The 24,863-nt window shown below is 44.6% G+C and overlaps 1 protein-coding gene across 1 annotated transcript; it reads left to right on the top strand.

Annotated features, from left to right (window-relative positions):
- The first annotated feature begins 112 nt into the window (after positions 1 to 112).
- LOC138566739 (bifunctional 3'-5' exonuclease/ATP-dependent helicase WRN-like) lies at positions 113 to 4,129 on the top strand. The gene has a single exon (XM_069644370.1). It carries the CDS (start codon positions 282 to 284, stop codon positions 3,762 to 3,764), a length of 3,483 nt encoding a protein of 1,160 aa, XP_069500471.1. The 5' UTR covers positions 113 to 281; the 3' UTR covers positions 3,765 to 4,129.
- Positions 4,130 to 24,863: the final 20,734 nt, after the last annotated feature.

Genomic DNA, 24,863 nt, shown 5'->3' with positions numbered 1-24,863 from the left:
GGCTATATTCCAAGATGGCCGTCTGGTTCACTGTATTGCTTAGCTTACCTGAAGTGGCCATTCCAGCTTTACGATTATTGGGACATCCCATATGTCAGACACAGGGAGTACTTCTTCTATCTCCGTGGTCAATGAGGGTAGGAGGATCTACAGTTAAAGTAGCGGGCGCGAGATGCTGACAAGTGACAACTCCACGGGGGTCGTAGATCTCAGAAGAAAGAAAGTTGCTGTCCCATGAAGGCACCAGCAGATTTTGTCAGGGTTGGCATTTAGACGGGAACATGGCTAACCTGGCGCTCAAAAGTACCATGCAGGCGGGCGTGTTGAGCATGAAAGAAGAAATCGGAGACAGGGAGGCGGGCGGAGCTGTCAGTCCATGGGGCGACGCTTTGAGTACTAAGAAAAGCGGTTGTAAAAAGGCAGACAAGCTGACAAACAGAAGCGGGACCCTAGCTAAAGAGGCTGAAGAAGGACCTGGTCCAAGTCAGGAAAGATTCTGCCCGATGTCCCTGGACATTACAGAGTCCGAACTTGAGATGTTGGAATATGAAGCCGTGTTGCAGTGCCAGGCCAAAGAAGAAGCTCTGCGGGAAGAAGCTCGCTTTGCAGAGGACTACTTTGCTGCCAGCAGTGGACAGCACTCCCCAAGCGTCATTCAGAGTGATGACGAGTTGGATCTCGAAATGCTAAAAGCTGTGGAAGATTTCGACCGAGATGAGGATCTTCTGCTTGACTCGCAGCTGGGTTTGGACCTTCCCATGGACGACGATGATGAAATTGAAGAGGCAGAAGAGGATGATTGGGATCCTTCTGTACCAGTGCCAAATGCAGCTCACATTACTTGTTTAAAAACATATTTTGGGCATTCAAGTTTCAAACCTGTTCAGTGGAAGGTGATCTGGTCTGTTTTACAAGAAAAGAGAGACAATCTTGTTGTTATGGCAACTGGTTACGGGAAAAGTTTGTGTTATCAGTTCGCACCAGTTTATACTGGGGGTGTTGGAATCGTCGTAAGCCCCCTCATTTCACTGATGGAAGATCAAGTGATGCAGCTTGAAATGTCGAACATTCCTGCTTGTTTTCTTGGATCGGCCCAGAGCAAAAATATTCTTGCCGATGTCCGGGCAGGGCACTACAAAGTGGTGTACATGACACCAGAATTTTGTTCCAGGGGTATATCGTTACTACAAAATCTGCACAATACTGTTGGTATTACACTGATTGCAATTGATGAAGCTCACTGTATTGCAGAGTGGGGACATGATTTTCGAGCTGCCTATAGATCTTTGGGTTCCTTAAAGTCCTCTCTTCCTTCAATTCCAATTGTAGCCTTGACGGCAACTGCTAGTCCATCTATCCGAAAAGACATTGCTTTGTCGCTTAAGTTGAAAAACCCTCAGTTGACTTGTACAAGCTTTGATCGTCCCAACTTATACCTGGAGGTGGGGCGCAAAACTTCAAACATTTTCCGTGATCTTCAACCATTAATGATTAAAAAGAGAGGGTCCACCTGGGAGTTTGAAGGGCCTACCATCATTTATTGTCCCTCCAGAAAGACATCTGAGCAGGTTACTGCTGAATTAATGAAACTAAGCATATCGTGTGACACATATCATGCAGGTAAGGGTATCAAAGCAAGAAGAGATGTCCATCATAGGTTTATGAGAGATGAAATCCAATGTGTTGTGGCAACTGTTGCATTTGGAATGGGCATAAACAAGCCGGACATCCGTAAAGTCATTCATTATGGTGCTCCTAAAGAAATGGAGTCCTATTACCAGGAAATTGGAAGGGCTGGCCGAGATGGATTACCCAGTTCATGCCATGTTTTCTGGACATCAGCGGACATGAACTTCAATAGGTATATGTTAAGTGAAATAAAAAGTGGAGCATTTCGGGAGTACAAAATGAAGATGCTTGGTAAAATGGAGACATATCTCAACTCAGCAAGCTGCAGGCGAAAGATCATCTTGTCTCATTTTGAAGATAAACAACTGAGAAAAGCCACCTCTGGAATTATGGGAACAGAGAAATGCTGTGACAACTGCAGGTCGGGAGTCCAAAACAACCTTGACATGGGCAATTTAGAAGAGGATCTGAACGACTTTGGGCCCCAAGCTTACAAGCTCTTATCAGCAATTTTGGCCTTGGGTGAAAGGTTTGGAACAGGCATCCCCGTTTTGTTTCTCAGAGGATCCAATTCCAAGCGGCTTCCAGATAAGTACCGCTGCCATCCACTGTTTGGCAGCGGTAAGGACCATTTGGAGAACTGGTGGAAGGCTTTAGCACGACAGCTCATCTTGGAGGGTTTCCTCAAGGAGGCTGCTGGAAGTAACAAATTTGCAGTCACTTGTGGCCTTACTGCAAAGGGTAATAACTGGATTTGCAGAGCCAGGGACGAGTCCCACCGCTCCCTTTTGCTGCAGCCAAATGAAGACTTATGTCCCAGGACTTTTAAAGTTTCCAGTAGTCTTCGAGTGCCAGCTCCAACTTCAGTTCAGCACAGTCCAAACATTACATTGAGTAGGATGCCACCTGAGGTTCAGAAGGGGAATTTGTTGGAGAAGTTTTCTTACAAAGAACCAGACCAATATAAAAGCTTAATGAGCCAATCGCCAAAGCAAAGCCATGCAACACCTTCAAAATCTGCTGTGTCCCCTAGAGAGTTAGAATTTCAGACTTCATTGTATGCAAAACTAGTGTCAGCACGGCAGAAGTTGGCTTACGAAAAGGATATTCCTCCTGCAATTTTGGCAACAAATATGATTTTGGTAGAGATGGCAAAATTCAGGCCTACTACTGTTGACAACTTAAAAAAAATTGATGGTGTATCTGCAGCTAAATCAACCATGTTGTCTCCTCTTTTATTTGTCATCAAAGAATTCTGCCAGCTTAATAACTTGCAGACAAATGTATTTTCTTCTGGTTGCAGTGAAGTAGAGGAGAAAACAACACTTACAAAATCTCCCGAATGCAATAAACTTCCAGGATTTGATCACATCACCTATTCTCTTTTCCAAGATCAGCGATTATGTTTGAGTAAAGTCGCAGAAACCAGACGCTTACCGATTTCTGTTGTGGGGACTCATTTATCTCAAGCGATCAGAGCTGGGTCTCCTGTCGATGTGGAGAGAGCAGGCCTGACCCCTGAAATTCAGAAGATAATCACCAATGTGATTGAAAGCCCCCCCATTAACTCTGATCTAACTAGAGAAAGGGCAATTCAAAAGTTGGTTCCTGCTAACATTGAAATTCACTTAATCAGAATGGTGATTGCTATGTTGGACAAATGTGGCAGTAGTGGAAAAACACAGTTGATCCTGGATCCTGTTGTCAGTGAACTACCTCAGAGCAACAACCAGAAAACTCTCAAGAGTGATCTGGTTTGGATTGATACTGAAAAGCCCATCAAGACAAGCCAAACTGGAGCACACTTGTCACAGAGCTTGAAAATTGAAGCCCCTCGAACTCCAATTAGTCTTCCACAATGTTCCAAAATGAAAGTTCCTTTTACTCCAATTCCTACCTTACAAATCTCAAATGTGGAAGTCTCTGTAACTCCAGATTCTCTGCCAATGAAAATAGCATCTTGGAATCAGGCTAGTATTGATGAAGACACAGAAGAACTCTTTGCTGACACTCAGGGCTCTAGTCAGTCTTCCAAGCGTAAATTGCCAGAGTGGTTTGGGGTGCCCAAAATAAGTGCCCCTTCTTTTTCCGGTAAGAAGACCAAAACTGGAACTAAACGGGGGCTCTTTGGTTGATCTGGAACCTTGTCAATGGGACTAATTTTGGAAAGGATATGACATGGTCTTATTGAAATATGTAAGCCAGTTTTCGCAAGAGGTTGTGTGGCACTCCTGCTTGTTTCTGTAAGCACTGTCTTGGCTATTAACATTTATCACTGGTCCTGCACATTGGTCCTGTACATTTGAGTTAAAACAGATGCACTTCTTTTGAAACTCCATTAACAGAGATGAGTGGCTACATAAAGTTGGCATCGTGAGACCCCATGCAATGGTTTACTGCTCGTCTGTAGATATGTAGCAGTTCCAGCCAATTATTTTGACCATTCTAAAATAAATGTAAAGAGAGTATATCAATAAAAATGAAAATATATTAATTTGAACCTCGTATATTTTGTAATTTTGCTCAACCTTGTTTGTAATGGCACAGGTAAAATTAGTTGTTTACCAGAAGCTTTTGAAAAATCTTTGAGGAACAGATGTTCTTTAAAATATCAGATTAGCTAAAAAGGTTTAGCAAACATCTTAACAAGTCACTGTTGGAAGATAACCATATTTGTGCAATTAGCAGTGACGTGTTCCAAAAAGTATACGCATTTCAAATCTTGATATTAGGAAACCTACTGTCTAAAATCATTTAATTTGGGTTTACGTATACTCAAAGTAAACCTATAAGAAATTGAGCATTTGCCACATTGTGTATGTAATATTTTGGTATTGGCATTTCATTTTTCTAATTTCTACAAGCCTTTTTACACTGGACATCTCTTTCTGGTTTGCTCAGTTTTGCTTTAACACAAACCTAGGCAAAACACATCTGGGTATAGTTTATTTGCAACAAAACGTCTCAGTCACTTAGTGGCCTTCGGAGGCTTTGGTTGTCATAAAGACACAAGGATGGAGCGATTTTCTTACTAAGACTGCCTACTTGGTAATTAATACTAGAAAGCGCTGTTGTGCCGCTTATCTAAAAGTGGACAGTATAAGAAAGGAAAGAGATCTTTTAAGAACAATTTGTCCAGTGCTTTTCCAAATGGTCAAAGCTCTAGGCAAGTATTCAACCTGGTCCGTCCTCTGCCTCTATCTTACGTATATATATTAGTATATATGAAGAAAACATGTTAAAAAAGAACGCCTATGGCATATAATCCATAATCTAATATGGGTTACATAACAATTTATAGCCCGTATACTTACTGAATTAACCTAGGGTTACTTGGATTAAAAGAGAACACCCAGTTTGGAAACATTTTTCTTTAGATTAGCAACACCAATTGGGAAGAAAGAAGACAAAACACTCCTCACCCTCTGTTCTTCAGTACTGTTTCTTAACACGGAGTGTGAAGAGTTGAAGGTTGCTCAAAATAGAGTTGGGTGATCTTTCGCCCACTATATGTTGCAATCCCTGTCTACCGGTTTCAGTGGTGTTAATGTGGCTACAACCACTTTGTTCAGGACAGTATTCACAGATATCTGGGACTATGAAACACTAGATAGCCAGAGTACTGTGTGGGACATATGTTACCACACTTCTAGTGCCATAGACTGGAGAGGTTCGAGAGAGAGACCTTTTGTTGTCTCTTGTGGAGGTCAAAACGAAAAAGTGTGGTTTTGCAAGAGAGCACTCTCTCACGGGTATTGTACAATGTGGTCAGTTTCACCACCTAGTTTGCCACTGATGCTGCCTCGAAACTGTAAAGGAGTTTTGCCACTGCAGTGATCCACTAAACATTTTGTGCTGTTTATGCAGTTTCTAAAACTTTATAGTGTGTATGACAATTTCTCTCCATGTTTCTTCAGTAACATGGTTCTGCTGGTTACCCCTGACTTTGGCTAAGAAGCAAGCATTGTCCTTGAAGAGAGATGTGTAGGGAAGTTGGCCAAATCTTCAAAAGTATACATTGTTTTCCTCAGATTATGTATTAAAAAATACACAGCTTTACTTTTAATGTTATTGTGATTCAGAAAATGTGATTCAAAGACATATGCTACTTATGAAGCAATATATAGGCCAACAAGGTCCGAAATTGAGAGGAGCTGACGGCTATTTAGTACATGGTTGTAGCCTAGAAGAGCCTGGCTAGCTTAACACTAATAGCTTCCAGGAGCCACTTTTGGCTCTCCATGCCAACTGATGCCAAACATACATATGTGACATTAACTGTGCGTTTGGACAATCTATAAATAAGCAATAGGACACATCTACATGACATGTTACAGCATGAAGGGGTCATAAATAATTGACAAAATGTTACATTTGTATCTTATGTGGATGTTAGATTTGCTGAACGATCTGTACTAGCTCCTATTTCCCCAGCTGTAGCTCCTGCACTCTGGTTAACGTGGGATACTCAGAAGCTGCTTTTAGCTCGTGCTTATCCAGTCTTAATTTCAATCCCTGGGACAATACTTTTTCTTTTCAGGTTGTGGTTCCCATTGAAGACTGGGTGTTTTGAGAAAAGAAACATAAAACTGGTACACTGCACTAATTATTGGTGTTTGTTGGATGATGTGTGCAGATACATATGCTTAATCATACCATGGAGGTAAGATGTGGAGTGGAAACAGGTTAAGGGTAGAGGGCAACTTTCGCTAAAAAACAGTTTGTCACAGGCAAAAGCCTAGTTATTCTGTCATGACTTGTTGGAAGAAGATAGTTGTCAGATACGTCCTGTACTTTAAAGGACTGTTTGAATCTTAAATCTATAGGTAAGATATGCAATGTCTTTGAGACTATTCGCCTGGCCTTCTTCCGCCATATGTTGCCTTCATGGTGTTTGCCAGATATTTGGCTTTATTGGCTTATTTAATTATGTTTCACATGTTTTCTAGCAAAAAAAGCTGCAGCCTAGTAGGTTTGATAGTCTATGCAGAATTCCTGTATCTTCGCAGTTCTGAACTCCCACACAGGAGGGGACAATGCACCCGCATGCATTCCTCATCCTCTCAGCAGTACTCACCTAGGCTGCTCAATCAAGGAACTAGCCACTAAACCTCACACCCCTTGGTGTTCTTCCTCCCGCTGTGCTCCAGTGGGCAGGCTTCTATTGCCTACAATATAGGTGGCAGCCACAAATCCCCTGTTGGCTCCCATGCCACAAGACAGCCTGCCACGGTGAGCAGCAGCATTACTGTTCCAATCACCAGTGCCTCATATCAACCAATATTTTATACATGTTGTTAAGGTCAACACGTTTGTCCCTCTGCCCAGCATCAGTGATACTGATTCATTCTTTTTCTCACATGTTTTATAAGAATCAGGGTCTTTGGTAATAGACTATTCCTATAGAAACCAGAGTGGTTGCTATCTTCCTGGCTCTGCAACAGTGCTGGTCCTCTGCAATGTACTTTTGATAGTCCTCTTGCTTTGTTTGCTGCCTCTCCTGAGCACGGCTAGTTCTCCCCCAGATAGGTTTCTTCTACAATTATGCCTGGAGATTGCTTTGCATCCTCCGTTCTATAATGTCTCAAATCTTTTGCTTTGTTTATTTTGACCAGCTTCTGTACTACTAAAGCGGAAACCACTGGTGGTTTCCTGGGGTTCACGCTTGCCTGTTGCCGCTACCTAGCCTCTGGGCTCTTTAAGCAGTGCAGGATCTCATTCAAGCCCTATTCTGTTGAAGGTAGGTCCTGATACAAATTTCCCTTCCTTCAAGTCAGTTTGACATAATAGTATGCAGGTTCTCTGTTGATTGTGAGTCATTAGAGATTTCCAAGAGCCAAAAAGTAATTCTCTGTTTCTTGTCTTGGTATAATTTTTTCATGCATGGTTTTATACTAATCACATGGTTTTTAGTTTGGGTTACTGGGTGGCGCTGAAAGCGCTACCTTAAGAGCCGAAACTATTGTCATTAACATAAGCGCTTCAAATATGGGCTTGAAATGAGGGTCTGTAATGCTTTACCAATGGAGACGATGTTTGAGGAGGCATACACAGTTGTAATACTTCGCATTCCCTGCCCCTAGCCGATGTAATCCCTGTAGCTAATCCCACCCATTCTTACTTATTTTGGAACTCTTTTTTATTTTTTTATTTTGTTTGAGCTCTTCCATGGAGGCAGCCATCTTGGGTGACTGTGTCTAAGGAACCTCTCTGGAAACAAGCCAACCATCTTTGAATGGGAAAAATGCCATGCATCATCCAAATAAAATGATACATTTTGAAATAGCTAAAGTAATTTGAAACATAACAGAATATTGTACTTAATTAGCATGTTACCATATTATCCCCTGCATAAGGACTGAAAAAAACATATACCAGTCATGATTTCTCATTACTATGTTCATAGCATTCTTACTCGAGCATCTTGTTTGTTTTTTGCAATCTAATTAGAAATTTAGTATTTGTATTTTATTATTTATATAGTGCTTTACACCAAAGCTACTTGTTTATGTCTAACAAGGGATGCTTTACTACTGGAGAAGTCAGTGATGAGATCTCTCTGTCATTCATCGGTGTCTCTCATCAGACTCTCTGTTTACTTAACGTCATTCTGGGGGTCTTTCCGGAAGTAGTGGGGCTGGGCAGTTAATGGCCTCGACGCGAAATTGGAACAACAACAAGATACAGCCTTGCAGGGGAAGAGTAAGTCTAAAGTAATGATTATAGTTGCCTCTAAGTACTTGCGGAAACCACCAAGGGAGGCAGATAGAGTGTGCTAATGGCCAGATGTAAACGGCAAGTGTTTACAGGGAATCCCATCGCAATACTCCTGATCGGGCTGGAGCTGACCTCTCAGCCCCTTCGAGCCACAGCCAACTGGTGGAAAAGGACTTGTTTAATGTGTCGTCGACCATGCTATTCTGGTTCCTAACATTTTTGTTTCTAATTGGATGTATGCATATCTCAAGCTGTTTACATTCTAATTCATGCCTTAGACACTTGGAAAGTTAAAAATTAGGAAGTCTAAATCTTAAGAGTCTATACAGACAGTGGAAGAAATATTGTGGTATGTTGTCAGCCAGGTACGAAAATGAGTATGTGGGTAAAACCAAGCCTCCTCTCTATTAGTCTGAGGGTGTCTTCTCGGTTCTGCATTATGTGTTCACTGTCGGTTAGAGAGCATCCATAATTTGTGAATGGGGGCTACAGTAACTGACTGAGCCTGTAGAGCGCTGTTGTTGCTTTATGGTCACAAACCTCTCAGTCTGATGAATTTGGCTGCCCACCTTGATCGCTACCCATCAGGCACTGACTCAGCTGAGAAAAGCAGCTGAAGGAGTGCTCAGTGTTTCACTGGGCTGGCTTCTCTGCTCCTCCATAATGGGTGAGGGGTCCACTGGGTCGACGTCCTCTCACCCGTTATGGATGAGCCGCTAGGCTCCGACTGGCCTATAGGGCAATGTCCGAACCAAAAATGCTAATGTGGGCCAGTTTATTTTGGGGTCAATATGGGCCACTTTTCTAGCCAATGTTGACCAGTTTGATGAGTTACTTCACTATGCAGCTAGTAGATTTGACCATTGTTGCTGAATAAATATTCTTAAAATATCACAATTTGCTTACATTTTAACAAAAAACTCCACCTTGGGTGCTATTCAAACAGTCTGTCACTAAAGGAATGAATTGCCGTTTGCAACTGTGGGCCAGTTTTTCATTGGTTCCCGACAATGCTCCCGTCCAACCCTGTGAGCCGCCCCTGCCCATTTCCCCAATTTGTTTTTCTCATTTCAGGTTGGGGTCTTGTGTCCAACTCACCCCGCCTGGGAATGCAGCTGCGTCCCCCTGGGGGTGGAGGGGCGCACCCCACAGTTTGAAGACCTCTGCTCTACAGGCAATTGCAGTAGTCTCATATTACTATGGATAAGATTGTATCTATTTTCTATCTGAATCGGAGAATGGTAGGATCTCTGTTCATCTCCTGTTTCTGTTGCCTGCTTGTTCCAACTTCTTCTCTGTTTTTGCTTTCCTTGACCTGTTCCCTGCCCTACCTCTCTCAAATGTGCTACCCCTTTACCATCTTTAAATGTGTTCATTGTTTCTCTACTTATTACCTGTGCTCTACTTTTGTTTTCCTTGAGTGAGGAATCTGAGGGCATCCTCCTCTCTTTTTCCCCATATATACTCTCCCAGGATCGTTTTTGGATCCTGATTTTGGGGGAGAATAAAAGAGGGTGAATCACATGGGTGGAGGAGACTTGGGGAGTGGAGATGAGGCACCCTTGGGTGAGACACAGTATCTCCCATTTCCCTTTCAAGATGTTCCATCAATCCCCCAGACCTTTACAGGGTATTGTAGGTCAGACCCCTATTTTCCCATAGACATTCATACATACACACACCACTCTGATACGTAGACGAAGAAGACCAAAGAGGTATGCAGGTGGAACAACCAGGCAAGTCCACCTAATAGCTTTGGCTAGTATCAGGCAATTAGATCTAATGACCCACACCTGAGCTCACTTAACGTTCCTAACTGTTATAAAAGGCTTCACAACCAGAAGCAGAGGGGAGGAAGGAGCTGACGAGGAAGCAACTGGTAAATAGGGATCTATGAGAAACTGTTCTGTGACAAAAGGCACGCTGAGACTCTCACCCCTGTGCTGTTTGGATCGGGTCCCGTGAGTGGTACTGGAGCAGGAGCTCTGGTGCAGCGTGAAGCCGGGCTAAAGAGAGCTGTCCCATTTATCCCCACAAAGAGTGCTCGTTACCACTGAGCTTTGAGGAAACACCGGGGTGTCCACGGGCGGGCTGAAGAACCCCAAAGGCAGAAGAAGAGTGCAGGAAGGTTTGCGTAGACCTGAAAGGCAAGTGCCAGCACCAGTGAATTTCATTGACATAAAAAACACAGAGTGGTCTTGGTGCGAATGCGAGTAAATGAGACCTTGTTGAAACCATTCGCAAGAGAAAAGGAACTTGCACACGAACAGCAACTTAGTGGTAACACATTGTTAAGTGGATTTTCTATAGAAAGACTGCTTGCGAGCAAACCATTCCTTTACAATAAGACTCAATGGTTTATGCTGGCATTGTTGGGGAGTAAAAGGAAGGAAAGAGGTGTACGCTTGTTCCGTAAAAGCCAAGAGAACATTGTGTTGTCTAAGGAGAGGCTTGGAGAGTGTAACATGCAAGTTACAAACAGTGAAGATAAGAAACAGCATTTACAAAGCTATAAGAGTGTAGAGAAGCAGACGTGTTTGTCATTGATAGAACCCTCACCTGCGACATACTAGATGAAGAACAAAAGACACTGTGCATGACACAAGGTTTGTTTGTTTGTTTATTTATTTATTGTGCGCACCAGACCCTAGGGTAGCAGGGCGCAAGAGAACAAGGAGGTTTACAGCTTAGTTAACGTTTACAGGTTACAGATTAGTTAACGTTACAGGTTACAGGCATAGTGGACATTTCGAATCTGCAGGGTAGGGCAAGTGCAAGTGCAGATAAGGCGTAGCTAAACAGTCAAATCTATGGCGATCAAACAGTAAGAGCAGGTTAGTACAAACATTATAAGAAGACGTTACGTATAAAGTGACATACGCTATGTCGCATTCTCAATAAGCCATTTTATGGTGTTCTTTCTAAAGTTATTGAAGGTTTGGTCAGATCTGAGTGCAAGGGGTAGGGAATTCCATAACTGTGCTGCCTTAACTGGGAAGCTGGAACCTCCAATGGTGGCTAGTTTGAATCTGGGCACTAGGAGGCAGTTGGGGCTGGCTGTCCTTGTGAGTCTCGTTGGATTTTTCCTGTTGAAGCGTTCTGAGAGGTATCGGGGAGCTTTGTTGTTTAGGCATTTGTGGATAAGGGACGCAGATTTAAGGTTGATTTTTTCTTGGGTGGAAAGCCATTTGTGTTTTCGTCTTATTTCTGAAATGTGTGCACTTCTGGGGATACTTAGGGCCGCTCTAAGTGCATTGTTTTGGAGCACTTGGATTCTGTGGATGATTTGTTTGGTAGTCCCTATGTAGAGGGCGTTGCAATAATCTAGTTTCGATAAAATGAGGGCTCTAGCTAGAATAAGACAGCTGTCCTCTGAAAGGAATGGTTTCCCAGCTCGTATTAACTTGCATGTATAGGCAGTGGATGATGACAGTGAGTTCACCTGTTTGGTGAAAGATAGTGTCGCATCAAGGTAAAAACCTAGGGTTTTTACTTCTCTGGCGACCTTGATAGTGTTGCCATCGATGATGAAGGCGGAGTAGTTTTGGTTAAGTTTGGAGATACGGGCTGCCGTGCCCAGGATGATGAGCTCTGTTTTGTCATCGTTCAAGCATAGGCCATGGTTGGCCATCCATGCCTGAACGATGCTGTAGACTCTATTCACCAGAGCCAGATCTTCGACGTAATCCCCAGTAAGTGGTAAGAGAATCTGAGTATCATCTGCATAGTTAGTGTAGGTGATACCCAGATTATCAAGATCGTCAAAGAGTGGCTTGGTGAAGATGTTATAGAGTGTCGGCGAGACGCAGGATCCCTGGGGCACTCCGCAAGTGATTGGGATAGGGTCTGCTGCCGCTGCGGGGGAGAACACCCTCATGGTCCTGTCACTAAGAAATGATTGAATCCAGACTATAGCCTCCTCTGAGAAGTGGGCAGCCGAGTCCAAGTGATTACATAGGACTTTATGGTCCACCAGATCAAAGGCGGCTGAGAGGTCTAGAAGGAGGAGGAGAGCTAGTTTTCCCTCGTCTCTGAGTGAATCTATTTGGGCTTTTAGGTCGATAAGGGCAGTCTCTGTGCCGTGTTGCGGACGGAAACCGGATTGGCGGGTGCCGAGGAGATGGTTCATCTCAAGGAAGTTCTGGATTTGGGTGTATGCTACCTTGTCTAATATTTTTAGTAGGAAGGGAACCGTGGTGATGGGCCTGTAGTTAGTAGGAATGTTGGGGTCCAATGTTTGCTTTTTTAGGAGGGGGAGTACCCAAGATTCCTTTAGATTGCGGGGGATGGTGCCCGTAGTAAAGGAGGCATTGATAAGTTATATATGATAAGGTATCATTCCAATACTGCATTGGGTGTATGAGAGATGGTCGGCAGTCAGACAACCTTATCGAATGTACCTTGAACTGAAGTGGTAGCAGGAGATTTTCAGACACCACTGAACATCAAAGAGGTGTAAAGGAAATCTGACCGGTGCAAAGTGATGTCATAAAGAGAAGACACGATGATGCACATAAACGATATAAGAATACTTAAAGAATGAACATGTAACTGAAGAAGCAAAGTAAACACATATGAGTGAGAAGAAACCATATATACAAAGAAGATAAATAACCAGATGAGTAGTAAAAGTAGATATGCGGAAACACAAGGTAGATGAGTTACATAAAACCTCACTGCAGTAGAAAATATAACACGGGTAAATTAGCTCTTAATAAAAGTAGGCAAGAAGCTTGAAGGAGAGAGACCAGGGTTGCAGAGCTGGCAGACGCAGAAAAATTGATTTGCACACCAACAAAGGATAGCTGTTGGCCAGAGATGAAGGATGCCACAGTGTAATGCTCACCTGGTATCCACAGGGACGTCACTCAGCGTGTTCTGACCTCTTACGACCTCGAACCCTTCCCAGGAGGCTATTCGACTGGAGACTGGGCCTTGTTTTCTTGGATAGTGTGCTCTCCGTCCTGCTTTCAGCGCAGGGGCGCGTTGATTGATGCGGGCTCATTGCTGCCTAGTTACTTCACTGGCAAGAGTCCGACAGGTAAGTATAATGAGTCTTTTGAACAGTTCTCTAACTTCATTCCTTTCCTTCCTTAGATGATAGCCGGCGTCCGGGGATGGCAGCGTGCTGCTGAGATGAGTAGCGCTGAAGGTGAGTGAGAGCGCAATGCAATCCTTTCGTATTTATATTGAACTGAGTTCTTTTTCTGTGTCTTCTAGGTACTGCAAAGTTTTCAGCGTGGCCAGTTATGAAGAACAAATGCAGTGAGTAAGCGCGGTATGTGGCGCCTCTAGATGTTTCCACACTAACCTGGAGTGTCTTTCCCCTCTTGCAGATGGATAAGAAGTTTCCGGAGACAGAGTTCCCCCAGAGAGGCTGGGATTCAGGTAAGCGTTTGAAGCTCGAACAGTATTTAAAAATAAGCGAAGATTTACAGTTCTTTTCCCTTTTCCTTAGGAAGCGGCGTGCCGGGATGGGAAAAAGACCGCCGAAGATGCCCGCAGAACAGAAGGAGCAATGAATGATGAGCAGAAGTGCTGCAAGGTAAGGCTGTTCCTAACGGTGTTCTTTCTTGCAGGAGCTGAGCGCAGAAGAAAGATGCAGGCCTACTGGAGACAGATCTGAACACTGTGAGTGTTGCGCTGCAGGTGCAGAAAACGCAAAGCATGTTTCTCAGCCTGGCTGTGGCTTAAATAGTCTTTGGGTATCCCAGGTGTCTCTGGGCTGAACCACACCCAAAAGACTAGACTGCACATGCAGTTCTGGGAACCAAAATATGTGGGGGCATCCATCTTGTCCCCATCAATGCACTGCAAGTCCAATCCCCAATGCTATCCTATGGGAGTGATTGAGTCTGGTGCCACAAGCGCCAAGTCTGACTCCAAGTGGGTCTTTGGAGGGATGGAGAGGCCCTTGAGGGCCATGGAGGTGATTGTGGCCTGGCTCCAGGCTGACATCTTGTAGGGCTGGGGACATGAGGGGCAGTAATCATGACAGTTATGAGGCTATGAGGATCGTCGCAGGATCTCCACCAAAGGAAACGGGAAATAGAGCGGATAGTGAATTGATGGACGAGCATAGAACACTGGCCCTAAGTAGACTAGATCTTGATGATGAGGAAAGGGATAATAGCCATACCAGTTGGGGTATAATGATGTCCGTCAAAGAGAGGGAGGAGAATGAGAAGCACATGTAGTTTTTCAATTGATCCAAATATATAGAGAGTGGGGTAAAATGGTCGGATTTAGTAGACCCGAAAGAAAAAAACAGAACCTATACCATATTCTGAATGACCACCAGCATGGTCCTGTATTGCAGGGGATATGTCCCTGCCTTATGGAAGCAGGTTAAGGTCAGTGCCAGGAAGAAGACGAATGGTCAAAACTAGTCCCAAATGGAGGATGCGAAGTGTAGGGGGATATTTTCTTGGACCAGGATTTACACAATTCCTGTTGTTCGAGAAAGGGGGAGGACGACCACAATATATTACGTGGCCACAAATGGACAAAGAACATTTGACGTGTAAATTACCTAGTTGGGTGCGGGAAAATTGATCCATGAGTTAGAAAGAATGACAGCGGGAATGACACTAGCAGTGGGTGACCTAAAAGGCCTACTGGCAGCTATTCTAGGGGAGAGAGCTGACGGCATTTGAAAACAAGCAGGATATGCGAGTGTAACAGCACAGAACAAGACACATGACAGAGCACCATTTAATAATTATCGGGCAAGCGTATGGAGGGCGCTTGGAGTACAGTATCCTGACACATCGGACATGGGTGAGATTATGACAAGGAAAATGGAAGAGGACGAAGATCTTGTTGCTTTTATTCAGGAGATTCCGGAACATTCGTATCTTGAAACAAGAAAACTATGGGATAAAACAGTGGCATTATTTTATCATATTTTATGCAACGACAGATGAAGAAACGGGTAGAGATTGTCATAATCCCAGTCAGTGGACATAATCCTCTTTCAGGCTAGGCAGGGAACATTAAATAAACCACACATTGCATTTACATCATTCTCAGCATACACTTCCACAGACTATCATGATGTTTTACAGTAAATTCCATACACTTAACATGGCCGCCACATTATCCATTCATAAGTTGCAGCACGTTCTATTCATATTGCAGAGGGAGCCATTTAAGCCGTGCCTCTGCTGGACCGCGCGCTTTGTGTCTGAACCGCTGACAGCGGGTAACGCTACCAGCGTTTCTCCTCACAGAACCTGTAAAAGGAGATAATGGAGACATTAGCTTCACAGCAATTTACAGAGTTCAATAGTTAATAGAAAAGACTTACCTGACCAAGGTTATGTCCGAAGCGACCATCTTCCATCAGAAGTTTTACTCTCAAACGCAGCATCTTCAGTCAGCAGTTTTCGACCATAGTCACAGTATCTGCAGTCAGAAGTTTCTTCCGCAGCCACCGCATCTTCCAAAGGTATTTTTCCTCAGCTTTCCGAAAACCCGCAGACAGAACAAAAGGTATTTAATTAACAATATACAAACTTTATAGTTAAAAGAAGAAGACGTTAAATAAGCATTACATACCGGAAGGTTCTTCAACTTTTCACCTCACAGTTGTTTCTGTGCTCATCCCTGAAGGCTGCAGTTACTCCGTATAGGCGTGCTAACATTTTATAAACATTATCTCATTCTGGGTAACTCTGCAGTCCTTCTCAGCCATAAGCTCCTTTCTCCTAAATTCCAAGAACCTGCAAAAGAAAGAGAAAAAGAGCAAGTCATTAGAAAGAGATCTCTCCAACGTAGGAATCTAATTTAAGCCCTCAATGATTACAGCATTTTCACCAGCTACTTACCCCAAGACTCATTCTTAAAAGTAAAGACATTTATTTGACAAGAAGCTATAGAGTACAACAGCTACCCAAGTTACCATTATTTCTTCACCTAAACACGCCCCAGTAGAAAAGCAGGATGGAGAGCTCCACAAAAAATAAACACAGGTGAGAAGGGAGGGATTAAAGGAGCACAGATGTCATGCAGTAGTATTTTAGTTAATAGATGTTATAGGGCCTCATTACAGGTCGGGCGGTCCGGAAATAACAGTGGCGGTAAACCCGCCGCCACTGTTAATTCTGGACCGCCCGATCCCGAGTCCTGCAAGCGGGAGGTGGCATTCCCGCCAGGTCTGACCTGGCGGGTTTACCACCGCCCGCCTGCAGGCGGACGAGGAAACACCAGCACCATCACGAGATGGTGTCGGTGTTTCCATGATCCCCATCCCCATTCCCATTGAGTCCCATAGGACTCAATGGGAATGGGGATTTACACCATTCCGCCTCCGGAATTCCTGGGACACCGGGGTTGTAATGCCCCGGTAATTCCGGGAATCACGGTGGTGGAATGGTAATACGAGTCTGGCGGTAACCAGGCGGTTTTACCGCCTCAGTTAACGCCGGACTCGTAATGAGGTCCATAGTGTTCTATTGTTGTTATTGTTTTAAAACAGAAGGAGAATCCAAAAGGTGTCAAGTACCAGGTCCACAGGTTGAGAAGCCATTACGCTCCCGAGGAGTCCAGGTAAGCGTTACAGGGATGGAAGCAAAGCCATGGCCAGAAATACGGTTGACTACTGTACATCATTGTTGATTGTTGCAAGAGAAAAATAAGAATAGAAGAGATCTGAGAATAGAAAGCAGGAGGAAGCAAAGATAGTTTAGAAGAAATGGTATTGGGTCAAACCAACTGCCATCCTCAGTGGGGTAAAAATACAGCCCCAGAGTGACAGAGATTGAGAGGCCATGCGAGGCCCTATTATCAGAACAAAGCTGGGTGTTGTTGATATCTATTGGAAGATGCAGGCCAGTTCAAAACTTTGCCTCTGACATAAAGTCTATAGAAGGAACAAAAATGGGCCTCCCTTAACTTTGTCAAAATGGGAAGGCAGTCAGCTGAAGGAGAGTGTGCCTCATGACTGTAATATGGCCAACTGCGTCCAATAGATTCCAAAAAGACATGTGGTGCTGCAGATACTAACTTCATGTAAACTGGGAAAAGACACCCTTTGGCAGATTCAAAACTGCAGCAATACACATGGGAAAAGATTCATTGAAATGTGCATTTGAAAAATACAAAGGCGGAAATGTACCTTACATTTAAAAAGTGAAGCCAAGTGACATATTTCAGAGACAGACACTTACTTTCCACAAATAAACTGACATTTAAATGGAAAGACCTTCTTGTTGGAGAAGCGAACAATGATTTCATATGTTAACTGTGGCCTATGGCTGAATAATACCAAAGGTGAACTTAAATCTGTTTAAACATTGAATTGTATTTATAAACAGCAGGACCGGATGCGATACAAAATGTGTTGAACACACCCTTTCAATTTAAAATGCTATCCTGTTAGAATGATGTATGTAGCTTGTTTTCCCCACTGAACTGAAAGTTCTGTGCCTCTGAAATCGTGACTTCAAGACCTTTTGCGCTTTGCCCACCAGGAAAAGCAGGCCTGGTTTTCAGTGTAAAATACAAAGAAATATAAAGAATTAGATCAGATTTGTAGAGGGTATAGATAAGACAGCTAGCGGAAATGACCTTTGAGGTCATGCCTCCCCATTAACTGTGCATTATGTTCAAACAGAGACCTTTTCAAGACACTGAATGGCAGGGTGGAATAACATGAGCCAAGCATATGTTCAGGTCACATGTGAGCAGGGAGAAATGAAACTCTGGAAGGCTTGGGAATATGAATCTATGACCTCCCATGTGTATGCATTGCTATTGATTAACAGGAGGTTGAGAGAGGATATTTGCTTTTAGGGATACGCAGGATTTGTTCTTTTGGTATACTAGGTTTGGATGTTACAACCTTAGGTTTTACCACCTTCGCTTTAACAGGAGGTTGAGGGATATTAAAATGACAGTACTCCATAATACTTTATCCCCCCTAATCCTGACAGCCAAAATGTTGTGCTACATTGACCTGACCTGGCTGAACTACAATGCCATAGCAGGACAGGACCTGACAGTGCTTGGGGGGAGAGGAGTACTTTTAACAAAGGCCATGCAATTAGTAATAATTTAGCGCATTTAATTGTTAGCACCTGAATTTGTATGCATACATTTGTATGCAATGGAAATCATGATGAGTGACTTGGTACGTTCATGTCGGGGGAGTGAGCAGGACATGGGAGACAGCAGGCAGCTCATTCTCAAAGTTCTCATTCTCTTTAGTTCTTTCTGACACAGAGGCAAAGGCTTTTAACATTTAAGATGACTAGAATAGTCTTGTTAGAATATGCAGATGCATCCACAAAGTTTGCCCCTCTCCCGGCGACTCCAGCAGTCTCTAAAAGCTAGTCCATCACTACAGGGTTAGCCCGCAGTCAGGGCTAGCCCTAGGATTTGCGAGGCCCTGGGCGGCAAATGATTTGTGGGTCGCCTCGAAGAAAATGGTGTAAAAAATAATTGTCATTAATATCCATAAGGATTAGATAAACTGACGCGCAATATCTGAATTTTAACTGTTAATTTTACGGTTGTAGCAATATCAGCAGTGAGGCTTATTTTGGAGTAGCCGACCAAGTGAGCTGAATCATTTGTAGAGATGGGGACCTCAAAAGAAAATACTGTGATGAGGAAGAGCAGGGCAAAGAGTAATGAAGATCACCAGTAAGTAATCCAAACATACCTAAGGTGACTGCACGTTCCAAGGATGTAAGGGCAGGGATTGGTCCTGGGCCAGACAGGGCAAAGTGCTTTTGCTGCAGGATAGTGTAATCGTAACAAAGCCTATTTACCCGAAAGGTACTAAGGCAGTCGGAGTAAGCAAATCTGCAGGTCTTCAAATGTCATCAATAGGTGTGAAGTCCATAAAAAAAGTGTGGGGGTTCATTAACATACGCACAGGGACTGAACGTATCCTACAGTGAAATATGCAAATTTCATTCAACTGGCCTTCCCTAATGGAAGAAAATTCAAAATAGAAATGAACATTGTCTTTTACAAAATTAATCATCAATACCCAAAGAAAAGAAACAGCTACAGGAGATTTTCCTAGTACACTCCTGGCAAAGTGTAAAAGGTGTGCACCTTTAAACACATACATCTATATTGAAATATCCTATGGAAAGCAAAATACCAATACAAGATGTGTGCTTTGGGGACACTTTCATGTGGTTTTGTGGGTTCAAATCCTGGTGGGCGAAAAATTGAGAAAACAACCTTTTTTGTATGCTGGCCTCAAAAACACCCAAGTGGGATGGAGTTGGCACTGTGAAAAAAGTGAGCAGACACAGTCAACCCACATGTAATCTCAACTTGTAACCTGAAAATCAACACGGGACCAGGGAGAACATCTTCAGTCCAGCAACCTCTCTTCCCACATCCATGGACCTGGTAAATCAGCAAATGTGCCTTCTGATGCTTTCCCTTCCTCACCATGACATTTGGCTTTCAGCAAAACTCTGTTTTATAAATCAGACCTGAAAAGTACTGCAGCAATATAGGAATCCTTATTGAAATCTGTCAAACAATAAGAGTACAAATGCATTATTTTCACCCCATCTTGAAGACTACAAATACCAGAATGCAATTCCACATAATTATAAAGAATGACTTGTAGGCTGTCTTTTAAGACTTAATCGTAACAATTAACTTTTTGCTTCTTTTGACAAAGGCACCCCCCCCAAAAAAAATGTATTTAACACACTAAATGTGAACATATGAATACTATCAATGAATACTTTGAATTCTACCCAGTCCAGCACCCTGGCAGTGACTGCTGACTTTGAGTCAGGCCACCAGCCAGGGTGAGGAACTGAGCTGTGCAGGGTATCCCTGCCGCCCGCTTTATGTAATGGGCCGCCAGGCTTGCGTTGTCCAATTACTTAATTGATGCAGCGGCTGCAATGTGCCCCCCCCCCACACCGGCCCGGCCCTGCTCTGCCCCAGCCAAAAGATGGGGGGGACAATTTGGCATGCCAATTAGGAAGGGACTTGTCCCCCCATACCCCTTATAATTAAGCCCATGTGAAGATGTATGCTACATTCAAACTGTGGGTGTTGGCTGTCCCAAGGGGACATCCAGGCACCCAGTCAGAACTGGATCCAAGCAGACACGCTGGAGGACAAAGACCTGAGGAGATTCGGTGCCCTCCCAGTTTCCTGTTCTCCCAGATAGAACTGTGCCTTGGGGTCGGGCTTCCCAGTGGGAGCCCGTCCAAGACAAAGGAGTGAGCAGGACTTCCCCCACACAAGTCAGCAGAAGGCGGCCCAAGAAAGGACAAGCCATTGTGAATTGGCGAAACAATAAGACAGGCACCATTTAGGTCAATGGTGTCCCATGTGTCCCTTACCGCTGCTGCGAACACAGCCTGCGATATAAGCTTCACACAATTGATTGAGAAATGTCCACTGCTAACAGCCACTCAGAAAGACACGTCACTGTAAATAGAAAGTTACAGGAGAAGTGAGAAAAGGAATACAGCGCGCGCGCCCACCCCCCAGCACGTCACATAAGGTGGGTTGCGCTGATCTCACAAAAGAAAAGCATAACAGTACCCCCCTATCCTTGCAACATTAAGTTAGCACGGGGATATAAAAGAAAACCAAAGAGGGAAGCTCGGGGAGCTTGCAGCAGCACTGCACAGAAGGTGCTGTGTGCTGCAGTAGGAAAATACATATGCCATAACAAAAACGGAGGAAGCAGACTCCATCAAGGCACACCAAAAAGGGTTGAGTGAGTTTGAAAAAAAGTTCCCACTCACTCAGGAAGCTTGGAGAAGTGGTAACAATCCAAGAGTCCAGCAAAAAGTGCTGGCAGACTCACAAGTGGGGAGAATTATACACAACAAGAACATTCTACGTAACTAAAGTATGTCACTCAGGATCGACGATCCACTGCGGGTTGAAGTAAGCACTCAGTGCTTCTTTTAGTCCAACATAGGAGCCAATCTGGTCAGGAGAGAAAGTAGGAATACAATCTTCCACTATCACTAAATTGATCAGCAGTCGTCTGGCGATTTTGTCTGACATGTTTGCATTGTAAGTGGCCAAATAATTAGCACTTCCTCCACTATTCTGTTCCTATATCATGCTCTTTTGTCCACATCCCTGGTTCATGGTTCTACCTCAGCTGCATCACCTGGTCTTATATCCACGTCCTCGCCCCTGTTCTTAATGACACTGGTCCACCGTTCTGTAAATCAATGTTAAAACGTTTACAATTATTGGTGTGCCAAAAATGCACTGCTTTCCTGGTAATTTCCATAAATAAATAAAATAAGTAGAAAATAGTGCAACCCACAGCCGACTTTATAGGCTGCTCAGGCGTTGCCAATTTCAGTATTTAAATGTGCATGTTTCCAAGACATGCTTTGATGATCACACCTGGGAAATTATATAGTGGTGCTCATTTTATAAGGACCTGGTAAACTTCCTACATGTACACTGCACACATGCGTGACACCCAGAGGCGTTGCTAAGGGGGGGCTGAAGGGGCTATAGCCCCGGGTCTTTTGGTTGTAGCCACGGATACAAGCTCAGGGACTGCAACCAAAAGGGTAGCTAGCCCCGAGTCCCGACTGTCCCGACATAAGCTTAGCCCCCAATCTTTTCCAGACCTAGCAACACCCCTGGTGACACCCAAGTGCAGTAGTCTATGCTCAGGCCAAAGAGGGTGCTGTCTGGCCTGGGTGCAGGTTGCTGCTGTTGCTGCTGCAGGGGTATCAGCTTCTGTAGCAGCCTGTTCTCAGGCCAGGGAGTAGGTACGACTGGCCTGAGTGCAGGCCTCCAGGCAAAGCCAGGCTGCACGTCATTCTGCCCACATCTCCTCTGCCACAGTGCGGCTCATGGCACGCAGCAATTACGCTCCCTGGATGTCAAGGTCAGCCTGAGCCATGCCCAGGCCCGGACTGGCCTATAGGGCAATAGACCCATGGCCGAACCAACAACACAAAATGCTGGTGTGGGACAGTTTTTGGGTCAAAGTGGTCCACTTTTTAAGCCAATTTGGGCCAGTTTGCGGCTAGTAGTTTTGAGCAGTGTTTGCTGAATAAATATACTTTAAATGCACAATTTGCATCACACTCCCCCTTTTTTACTATTCAAACAGTGTCACAAAAGGAATTAATTGTCATTTGCAACTTTGGGCAGAGACAATTTAATGGCCCAGTCCGACCCTGGCCATGCCCAGTCACAAAACAAGTTGACTGGGCCACTCACCCGCCAGGAGCAGTCCCACACCTGCATGCATGAGTATGTGGGGAAGGAATCTTCCCCGCCTCTGCTCCCACCTCTGCAGAGAAGGTCCCCCACCCATCCCAGGATGTTACGATGCTCGCAACGGGTGTGGATGGTTTAACTACAACCCCCCACTCAACAGAAACCTGTGGCCAAACAGCCATGCAAGGCGAGGTCGTTCCACCATAGTGGCCTGTGACCGTCCCACCTCTTCCTTCCCTCGCTGGCTTGTCACATTATTTGATTTAGTTTGTACTGCATCTTCCATTTTGTCTCCCATACTTTTCATCTTCACCTTCATTTCCATGGACTACCACTGGAGTGAACCTCCCTGGACACACCTTTGAATGGACAATGGACAGGACTTTCTTGACAATGTACTCTGACCCAAAGGGGCGGCGGCATCCATCGACCACCACCCTGTTGAGTAATGTTAGAAACCACTTTTGTTGTGTACTGCCTGTTTGTCAGTTTGGTACATAGGAAGGGGTAGTGAGTAGTAGGGCTATGTTGTGCAGTGTTCAGATACACTTACCTCTTTTGGAAAAGGTTGTTCGTGACCTCCTTGTGCAGGACATGCCCATCCAAGTGCTCCTGTCACTGTTGTCGTCCTGGAGGCTCCACATCATGGCCCTGCCCACCATCATCAGGGTCATCCTCCTCTGGCATGGGCACATGCCGAGGACAGCATATGTTGTGCAGCATGGCACAAATGGCCACAATGTGGCAGAGCTTCTTCGAATGGTACAAGATGGCTCCACCAGTCTTATCGAGGCACTGGAAGTGTTTCCTAAAGCGGCTAAAGGGCCACTCATTGGATTTTCTAGGTGTGGGTATGGGCAGCATTGTACCGCAGCTGTCTGGGGTTTGCAGTATTCTACAGTGGTGTCATACACCACGTATAGATAAGGTATCCTGCACCTCCTGCGGGACGCAGAGTACAGTACAATCAGCCACTTAATGGAGCTGTCCCTTGCAAAAACCCATCTATACCTGACATGAGTGAGCATGGTGCAATACTGTGGCTTGCAACACGTTTACAGGTCTGTGGCAGGTGTTCTTCTAGTGTCTGTCCGTTTGGGTCACAGACATTGCAATCTTGTCATCTAGGGTAATAGATACACACAGCACATGTCTACTGCTGGGGCCACTGCGTGTTCTTTTGTGCATTTAATGGGGTGGTATGAGGCAGAGTGGGACCACCCAACACTGGCTCTGCTCTTCTGGTTTAATATTTGCTTTATTCTCCGGTGCTTAGTTGATGCTATTGAAGCTTTGCAGGATAATGTATGCAGTGGATCCCTTTGTATCCGACTACACAGTATCAGGTGCTATATGAAGTCGTATTCCATTGAGCACACTTCTTGTTATGGCTGTCAGGCTATCTTGTGCTGTTTCGGAGTGATGTGTGCACACCAAGTGGAGGAGGACAGAGTGGTGCTGCTGTTCACACTGTGTTGTGTGCCTCCCCTGTTTCGTGCACCATGGGCATGCACACAGAACTGGAGGTTTTGATGCTGTAGAAACATGTTAGAAGGAGCCATATGTCCCTCCGGCTGGAAATGACCCCCCCCCCCCACTCATGTTACGACGCCTACAACATTACGGGGCGCTACCAGAACATGTGTGGTGATCTTGCATTGGAATTGGTAATGGACATTGTCCCCTGCAATGCAGGTTAGACCAGTACAGTCATGGGTGTGGGAGAGCTGGGCTGGGTCCCCGTGGGATGACCTAAAGCGAGGGTGAGTACTGAGATGTGGTGTGGTATCGGAAATGGCATGTGTGCATTCCCTCCTGTGACTATGTCTAATGCATTGATCATTTGTCTAGATGTTTCCATTGCAAAATGTGCTGTGTGATAAGGCCTTCACGTAGAGTGACGTGTGGCACTGGCCACAGCCTGCCAATCATGGTAGTATGCAACACGGGCTGTCCATATGCGGCATGGGGTGTATTGAGGAGACATGCTGCACATAACGCATGTCCATGCAGATGACATTTGGGTCCATGGCAAGCATAAATGTGGGCTAGTTCTCTCCCTAGGACACCTAGGTTTTCTTAGTCCTAGTGTGCTCTCCTATGTGTCCCCAGGGCGTGTTGCTGGTTTGCAGGAGCATGCATCGTGTGCATGGGTCATCCTGTTTACATGTCCCCAGGCATGCCTGCGCCTTGTATTGCATCAAATGTAACAATTCTTTGTAGACAAGAATGTGTGACCCTTGGAGGTGCAGTGTTTTCCTTACCCATCCCACAATGGCCATTGCATGTCTATTCCTGCATGTGGATACCCTACAGCA

The sequence above is a fragment of the Ambystoma mexicanum genome, chromosome 2p, assembly GCF_040938575.1.
Source record: "Ambystoma mexicanum isolate Mex_15411 chromosome 2p, UKY_AmexF1_1, whole genome shotgun sequence".
NCBI lineage: Eukaryota > Metazoa > Chordata > Amphibia > Caudata > Ambystomatidae > Ambystoma > Ambystoma mexicanum.
The sequence above is the reverse complement of the archived record's forward strand: the minus strand, read 5'-3'. Positions and strand labels throughout refer to the sequence as shown.